Below are 9,395 nucleotides of genomic sequence, written 5' to 3' on the forward strand. Positions count from 1 at the left end.
GGAAGGCCATTCTAACTCTTCCATTATATGATATCATTTTCCTTTACTATAAGTATTCAGGGGAGTGGCACGAACAAAAAGAACAGGATTAATAGCGAAGGTTTTGACGATGTTATGTCGGTGTTGGTAGCTTATAACTATAGAATGAGATAAGAAGGTTTTTGCTATGACGTATCAATTTATCAATTAATTCTTGCTTAGCTCAGCATTTAGCAGTTGTGTTTATTCTTGATGCAAGTGAGCAAGCAAGCTGGACATTCGAATTAAACTTTTCCTCATGTATTTTCTACATACCATGACAGAGATTTTTTCCCTTCAAAAATTGACAGTGTCATTACCTCTACTTTTAAACAAATGTTTGTCTCTTTTTAAGTTTCAGATGATATTTTTTTGTAGTCAGGGTGATGCTCTTGAAATCATCCTCCTGTGAACTTGTATTTTTGAAGCTACTTGGTATTTTTCTTCTATGTCGGCAGTCCAATTTCCATTAATACTTTCTGGTTTACATCTCAGGAGTTGTTCGAGGGCTATTACTTTTGTCAAGCACAAAGGGAGGATTTCTTTCATCGAGCAAAACCATATCAGGGGCATCCAACCATTGTGATGTGAGAGTTCTGATTGCGTCTGGTATCTTTTGTTAGCAGAACTGTCCAGATTCCAATAATAACTTAAAGACTTTTTCTCTTTCTATGTGCATGTTTGTAGGATGCAGAATCTTGCAAAGGAGCTGGGAGTAGTTATACCAGTTAGTTTCTTTGAAGAGGCAAATAACGCGCATTACAATTCTGTGGCTGTTATTGATGCTGATGGCACAGATCTTGGACTTTACAGGAAGTCCCATATTCCCGATGGACCTGGTTAGGAAAACTCGGAAGAACATTTCAAATTCGTTCTGCTACTTGTCCTTATTCTGTTAGATTTCCTTCTAGCACTTACTTAGTACTCCTTTCTCATCCTCTTAAGTTGTTTCTCTCTGCAGGTTATCAGGAAAAGTTTTACTTCAATCCCGGTGACACTGGATTTAAGGTAAGGAATACAGAAGACCAAAGCCCTATTAAGATATTGTGACAGTTAATTTTTCCTGCTTTCCCCTTTCCTCATGGACGTAATGGTGTTCTTAAACAGGTGTTCCAGACCAAGTATGCAAAAATTGGAGTCGGTAAGAAATATATATTGATATAGTTGGTGTTTGGATTTCATTACGTTTGATATCTTTGATGAACATTTGGATACATAGGGAAATAATAAAAGTTGTGCTGCTTTGGGCAAATACCTTAAATCTCCAAAAGTTGCACAGCTTCACTTTATATAATTTTAAATTTTGGGAAAGTGGATAAAGATTCTCTTATTGCAAAATGCAGTGAAGACAGGGTTGACTTTAGACATAGTATTGACTCTTATTTGAATCTGTCCAGCAATTTGCTGGGATCAGTGGTTTCCTGAGGCTGCTCGAGCTATGGCACTACAAGGTGCAGAAGTATTGTTCTACCCTACTGCAATTGGTTCTGAACCTCAAGATGATGGACTTGATTCTCGGGATCACTGGAGGAGGGTGATGCAAGGACACGCTGGTGCTAATGTGGTAAGTTTCCTTTCCTCCTGCTTGTCTTTCAGTTTGACTTTTTTGTTAAGAATGATAAGTTTAAAAGAAAGTTTATGCTGACATGAAAGGGATAGCCTAGTGGGTTTCTTCTCCAGACCTCTAGGTCAATGGCTGAATTTCTGTATCTCATTTGGATTAGATTTTGTTTAACTTTACACATGCACAAGCACCCGTGCCATTGTAATTAGCCAATTCGTAATAGCAAATGTAACATTTTCTGTGAACCATTTCAGTGTAGGTTTCTGCTAAGAAATTAAGTGACTCTTTTTTATTAGGGGTATGACAGTTCAGAGGTTCCAGTTGTTGCCAATTTAAGTGTTGGTTTTCATTTACAAGACCAAAACCAAGAACGTGCTTTTTAAATTGCTGGTTTGGTTTGATTCACTTTGTTCAGTCGGATTTCAGATACCTTTAATTTATTGTGTTCAGGTACCTTTAGTGGCATCGAACCGCATTGGAAAGGAGATAATTGAGACAGAGCATGGGAATAGTGAGATAACATTCTATGGCTACTCTTTCATAGCAGGTAAGCTTTGACAGAAATCTATAGCTTATAAAAGAAAAACATCTACTGCTTTGTGTTTTAAGGGGGCTGTGAACCTGGTTTAAAAATGAACAGGGCCTACTGGAGAGTTGGTAGCAGCTGCTGGTGATAAAGAGGAAGCTGTTCTAGTAGCACAGTTTGATCTGGACAAAATCAAGTCCAAAAGGCATAGTTGGGGGGTGTATCGTGATAGGCGTCCTGATTTATATAAGGTTCTTTTGACATTAGATGGCATCAACCCAGCCAAGTGATTCAAGATGGTCCAAGTACTGCAGATTTTGCTGCTTTTTTTTTTTTTTTTCAATTCTAACAATAAAAAGTGAGGACTAAAATGAGAATTGTGATTCGAGTTCTGTTGTAATGTAACTCATTGATTGTTGTAATTGGTCACATTCTACACTTTGTTTAATGAATGGTGGAATTTGCTGATTTTGAATCACTCGATGTTTCATCAGTAGCACTAATGTGTTGATGGTTTTTGCCACATTCAAGTAGAAGTGAGCATATTGATCATTGGGACCTTTATTTGTACTCATATACATTGGTGTATGGCTGTTCTGGAAGATCCCATCTTAAAGAACCATTTCCAGACATAAAGCTTGGGATGTCAATTTTCTCAATATATCTCTGAAAGACACTGGAGCTATATCTGGCAGTCCACAAATATCTTTTGTCTGATCACTTTCTTGATATTTAGATATGATAGTTGCATTTTCAGGTCCCTCAGTTATGTTCCAGAGCCACTTGCTGCCAGAAGGTACGTTCCAATGTGCTTTACCACATTTTTTATGTTTCTACTAAGATTGTGACATTAGTTTTCCTTGCATTGTATTCAATTGTTTTTTTACCATTCTAACTAGTTTGGAATTATTTCTTGTGGAATGACCACTTGGAAGCACCATGGACATAGTTAGAAGACATCTATGGTTTGATCATTGATGAAAAGATTATTTCTGAGTACGAAATTGTTTTTACTTCTCACAGAATTTTTATAAAATTTGTCCCGCCTGTGTCGTAGAAATGCATATTGTTTAAGATCATAAGATTCTCCTTGAAGTGAATGAGAGCATCTCAGTGGAAACATCTATAGGGCTAAGGATGTTGTTTGCTTACTAGCCCTTCTGTCTGTAAAAGAACCTGTTCCTCAGCCAAACAAATGTTTTCGGGAGACATTGTAGATTGTAACAATTCCACCTTGTGGGTTGCCCTTTTACTCATGATTCTGTTCTATCTGGTTCGGTGTTGTGTTATTGATAAGAAAATGGACCCCGACCTAACTCAATCCCAGAAGCTAGTTCAAGAGGTGAGAAGCTGTTCAAAGAACATATAAAGAGATAAATGATCTTGCTCTTCCTACCCCTCTTCCTTGCACGTCCAGGACTAGACATCTGGTGTGTTGATGATAATCTAAGTTGCACGGACTCTTCATTTTTTATGCCGCATCCGTGTCGGATTCTTCAAAAATACACTAATTTTGGCGAATCCGACACGCACCCGTTGACATTTGTGACGAGTCCGAGCAATATAGTTCATAATATAAGAGCTCCCCACCTCCCACACGCTCAAGGACTGGACACACCCTTCCCTCCCTCTTCCTCGCCCTGCTCGCCTCTCCTCATAGGACTGGACAGTGAGGCCAATATAAAACGTTAGCTCAACAATTGATAAACCATGAATGGGCTTAGCTCTGATATCATGATAAGAAAATGGATCTTGGGTCTAATTCAACCCAAAAGTCTCAACTCAAGAGGTGCGGATTGTCCTGAATCATATAGAAATATTCAAGCCCTTAGTTTGCTCTGAACAATCATCTCTTGTCATCCAAAATATCAAACACCAGTTCTTTGCTTGAAACGGGCATCATTATTATACAGAATCTTATCACAGGGAAAGTTTTTCTGTTTGTTATACTCATGTGAATGTGTTTCAAACTGGGAACGTGAAGATGCTTATCCATTTTTACATTGTGATGGTCAAATAAACTGATATTTTTTTTTGGTGAACTCACATGGGGCTATCTTTTAATATAGTGCCTCTTCTGTTTATCCCAAGGACACAAGTAGATTTGAGGATATGTGGTATGTGATTCAGACTGTTACATGTGTATTAGAAATTAGAATATAGGTGGCTTCTACTTTAGGTCACTTTCATATACTTTCGGCTGTAAAAAAGTTTAGGAGGATAGATCTTTTGCAATCTATCATGATCTTAACATAGGATTAATGTGCCTTTTGAGCTACCTCCCTTGTCCTGTCTCAATACCCCCCTCCCCCAGACACACCATTTTTTTTTTGAGTAAAAGTTCTGTACACGGGTAATGTAAAAAATATTTATAAAATTACGTTACTTAAAAGGTAACTACATGTAATTCTTTTACGATGGATTTAAGTTGTATATAGTGAGAGTGTACAATAGACCTTTGTGGTTCGGTCCTTCTCGGACCCCACGCATAGCAAGAGCTTTAGTGCATTGGCTGCCCTTTTTTTTTTTTTTAGTGAGTGTGAAAAAGAGTTTATACTTCATACTGTCAGTTCAATTCGACTCGTTACAACAGGTCTTTGCTCTATTTTCAAGTTACCATATCAAACTTACTAGGAAGAGTTATCCATTATTTTAGGTTAATTGAGCTTGATGCTATAAAAACTTTATAAAAAAAAAATTTTTGATAATCATGCTGTCGAGGTCAGCTTGCGCGCACCTCAACTAAATTCACGGGATGCCTGCCACCTCCCGTTAGCAACAGGTATCGGGTAACTCTATCCATCAAGGCTAGGACATATGGTAAGAAATCATAGTGTTTGTGTCTGATGGAAATTGAACTTGAGACCTCATGGTACTCACCCCACATCATTGAACCACTAGGCCACACCCTAGAGTGCTAAAAAGATAATAAACTATCAAAGTGCAAAACCAATTTTTTTTTTAAAAAGGTGGAGTTTAGCTCGGTTTGCGTGCACTTCGACTATTTCATCAAGTACTTTTTATCTCTAATTACTTTCTAAATAGGTAGATGGGAAGAAATTTACATGCTATGACAAGTTATATAAATAGTGAACAGTCTATAACTTAATTATATAATTCTTTTGGTTAAGGGATTGGATTTTTCTAGTTTAGTGGACCAAAATACTATGTTTAAACATAATTAACAATCCTCCCCACAAATTACTATTGTATTGCCTGTTACTAAGTTAAAAAAAAAAAAAAAAAAAAAATCCTTCCCACGAATGTGGAGCTTCCGGCATGTATCTTGATTATGAAAATACTGAATACTGTAGGAAAGCTAAAAATACATGGACATACAAATTCTATAAGTAAAATAGAACCAAATATGGAATTAAGAATTCCTTTTGCAATTTCTCTTTATTTGCAGATTTTGCAGATAAAAAGGAAAACAAAAAAAAAAAAAACGCAAGAGCTTTTAAACTTTATCTTGCAGTATCCTGCAACTATGGAATCTTGATAAACACAATAAAACAAAAAGAGTTAAAAAGGAAAAACTATGCAACAAAAACCAGCATGTTTTAATGATTGCTAAAACTCCTATACATGCTTTGCATCATGATTATGATCATGTCCTTCTTCAACATTATGTTCGTCATCGTTATCACCATCATCATAAACTTGATCATCTTCATCTTCGTCTTCATCTCCATCTTCGTCTACAATCTCATCGTCGGATTGAATAACATGCATCATCAAACGCCCGTCTTCTCTGCATGCATGTAAGAATTCCTGAGTTGGAATTCGAATTTCTTTAAGTATAAACCTTCCATCTTCCCTAAATGATTTGAAACAAACCCATGGCTTCCCACTTCTCCCTATGCAAGAAATGGGAGGCGGAAATGACAACGTCCTTTTTGTTCTTGATCTCTTCAAATTGTAATCCCGATTGAAAATTACTCGATTATCTAGCCTGCGGGGAATGTATGTCCTCCTCCCTTGTTGTTCTTGTTCTCGTTCTTGTTGTTTTTGTTGTTGCTGCTGATTATGATGATGATGATGAAGATCTTCAATGCTCAATTCGTTCATTAGGTCCTCAACATCATCAGAGCTCTCGAATCCAAGTCCTTCTGTACACATCGATAAGCTATCCGATGTTCTTGTCGACAAGCAATCACTATGCCTCTCCTGTTTATTGCTTCTAACCGGTGAGTAACTTGAAACAGGACTCTTGTTATTCCTGTCATACTTATCCTTATTATGATTATCAACCCCTTCATTTTCAGAATGATGAATTGCATCAAGGAAAAACGGTGAAGAAGAAGTAGAAGAATACGACGATGCTGCAGATGTCAAAGGTATACAAGAAGAAAAAGAAGATGAAGATGCACCAACAGACGAGGAAGAGCTGGACGACAAGGATGAGGAGGATATAGAGTTGTTGTTTTCTTTGAAATGTAATTCGCCGAATATCTCAGTGAATGAAGAGTCATCAATAGGTTTCAAAGATTTAGGCTGATGATTCCATGAAGATGAAATGGATTCAATAAGTGATGGATTTTCAGGTAATGGCTTATCAAATATATGTTGTAAACTACCACAAGCAGCAGCCATATATGTTCTTTTTTGTACCTTTATTGTTGTTGGTTGGCACCAACAAATGAATTGTGAACAATGCTAGTGAATTTTTTTTTTAAAAAGATGCACAAGATGGGAATGAAATTTTGGTCAAGAAGAGAAAAATTTGCTGTTTTTTAGGAGTACCTCTATAACTTTTTTAAGGATGGGTGGATATAAATGTTCTGTTTTATTTGGTGGTCTAAATTTTTATGTGTCCAAAAAAAACTGTAAAAAAAAGTTTGTTTTTCTCTCACCTTATCTGTTATTAATAACCATTGATATATATAACAAATGATTCAACTACTTCTTACGCGTTTGGAATATACTAGGACTATAGACTGTGAATAATGAACTTGTAGAAGGGTATCTTTGGTATGAAACAAAATATATTTTATGGAAAGTGATGTTTTTCTTACTTGTGGATGTGGAGGACGCGGATTAGGGCAGACGGTTAATAGGTAGGAGTTCGTCTGTCTTAGTAGGTAGAGTGCTTTTGTGTGTGTCTAGGCGTGTAGTTGCTGGTTAGTTGGTGTTTCGGTGCTGTCTTCGATTTCAAAGAGATAGTTTATAGTATTATTTTGTGGGTATCTTGTTTTCATTATTATCTAGCGGTATGTTATTTCATTTTTATCGTGTGCTTTTATGTTTTCTGTTTGTTGGTTGGTTATGTTGTTATCTGTCCTGAGTTGAGGGTCTATCGGAAACAGTCTTTCTACTTCATCTGAGGTAGTGATATGAACTGCGTACACTTACCCTCCCAAGACCCCACTTTGTGGGAATACACTGATGATGTTGTTGTTGTTGTACTTGTTGGCGTTTCCGTAAGCAAGCAGAAAATGTTGTCTCAAGAGTATTGAGTATATAATCTAGGCAAATAGTATAGGGATGGCCGATGTGGGTGGGGGTGGGGTATGTTGGACGATGGGGAGGAGACTCGTGTTTTTTCTATTCTCATGAGAAAGTCATTTTCTCTTCTTTTTTTTAATGGAATTTGTTTTTCTAGAAAATATATTTTCAAAAATTTTGGTCAACCAAACATGAAAAAGCTAGAAAATATTTTCTGAACCTCCATACCGAATCCATCCTTTTAACTTTCTAATACTAAGAACTACAATGATGCAGCCAAGGGTGTGGTTTAGTGATGAATAAAGAGTGAACATCTTAGAGAACATGATTTAAATTTCAGGGGAGACGAAAAATATTAGGCGATTTCTTCTAATCTACCTAAGCTTTAGTGGGCTAAAGTTATGCAGTATTTGTGCCAGTGAGAGGTAGCAAGTAATACTCGATGGAGTAGTTGAGATGCATGCAAACTAGCTTAAACACCCTTGTTATCATTCAAAAAAGGTACTATGCATGTGCTTAATCGCGGGAGGTAGATAGTAGCCTGTAGGACAGTTGAGATGCGCGCAAGTTGGCTTAGAAGCACTATTATCATTAAAAAAACCTAGTACTATAACTACTAGGCCAATCTCTTTAGGAACGACTCTGTGAATCATCACTGATCATGTCGCTCCATTTGAGTCTCACTCCGTCCCAATATTATTATATTATTATTTTTCCTCCCAAAATTCTCTACATTTTCTACTACCATATAAATCTCTAACAAAGACTAAGGGGTCGTTCGGTTGGAAACAAGTTATCTCGGGATAATTAATCCCGATAGTAGTTATCTCATCATATATATGGAATAACTTATCTCATCACTAAGGCATAAATAGTGGAATAAATAATCCCTTGACTAACTAATACCTCCAACCAAACATGGGATAAAATAATCCTACATTTTATTTCAAGACTATTATAACTTATACTTCACACCAAACGACCCCGGAAAGACTCAATAAACATTGGAAATAAAGTAAACACACTATAAACTTGTTTGTAAGGTACTACTATGAGAAAAATCATGTGGTCTCTACCATGGATCCAAAGCCACTTACATATACATGCAAGACAGCACTAGAAAAAGCCTCAGGGCCTCAGCAACTACTTGTAACTTTCCAGGCAAGTTGAAGTAGTGTTCCATAAGTATCTTTGATGTGATTGTTGAAAGTTTATACACCCACAACTAGCACATCCTGATCCTGTGTTAGTTTTCTTGATTGACAAAATTGCTGGACTTTTGGTCAATTTCTAGATACATCGTCGACTAGTATGAAGGGAAGCCTTGGAGTAACTAGTAAAGTTGTTGTCATGTAACCAGGAGGTCATGGGTTCAAGCCCTAAAAACAACCTCTGGCAGAAATACAAATTAAGGTTGCATACAATATACCCTTGTGGTGGGGCCCTTCCCCGGACACCGCGCCTAGTGGTAGCTTTTAGTGCACCGGGCTTTCCTTTTTATCACCGACTAGTATATATTTCACATTCTAACATAGTATACTAATGTCTGTAGTTTTCAACAACCATAGTATATTCCCGTTTGTTGCACAAAGCCACCGGTCCCAACCACCAAAATGACTTTTACTTTGTTAGGGATGTTTTTCGTCGATCAGGTTTTGCCAATATGAGAACATTATAGCATCTGAATATCAGAAAGTTTATCTTGGTTGTGGTCCTGAAGCATCAACATGTTTCTAACATATATACCAAATACAACTCATCACAAGAAAAGTAAAAGGAGTGATACTCCGCGCAGATTAGTCAATGAGGTACAAAAGAAATAGACATCCACAGTGTGGCAAG

At 37.0% G+C, this 9,395-nt stretch overlaps 1 protein-coding gene across 1 annotated transcript in view; it reads left to right on the forward strand.

Moving 5' to 3' along the window:
- Nucleotides 1–2,586, forward strand: part of LOC107847876 (N-carbamoylputrescine amidase) — an 11,373-nt gene extending 8,787 nt beyond the window's left edge. The window contains exons 3-9 of the mRNA XM_016692445.2: nucleotides 514–605; nucleotides 706–857; nucleotides 980–1,026; nucleotides 1,126–1,159; nucleotides 1,416–1,582; nucleotides 2,033–2,129; nucleotides 2,223–2,586. Of these exons, the coding sequence (XP_016547931.2) occupies nucleotides 514–605; nucleotides 706–857; nucleotides 980–1,026; nucleotides 1,126–1,159; nucleotides 1,416–1,582; nucleotides 2,033–2,129; nucleotides 2,223–2,398 (765 nt within the window). The 3' untranslated portion in view covers nucleotides 2,399–2,586. The remainder of the gene's footprint in view (nucleotides 1–513; nucleotides 606–705; nucleotides 858–979; nucleotides 1,027–1,125; nucleotides 1,160–1,415; nucleotides 1,583–2,032; nucleotides 2,130–2,222) is intronic.
- Nucleotides 2,587–9,395: the final 6,809 nt, after the last annotated feature.

The sequence above is a fragment of the Capsicum annuum genome, chromosome 11 (assembly GCF_002878395.1).
Source record: "Capsicum annuum cultivar UCD-10X-F1 chromosome 11, UCD10Xv1.1, whole genome shotgun sequence".
In the NCBI taxonomy this organism is placed as follows: domain Eukaryota; kingdom Viridiplantae; phylum Streptophyta; class Magnoliopsida; order Solanales; family Solanaceae; genus Capsicum; species Capsicum annuum.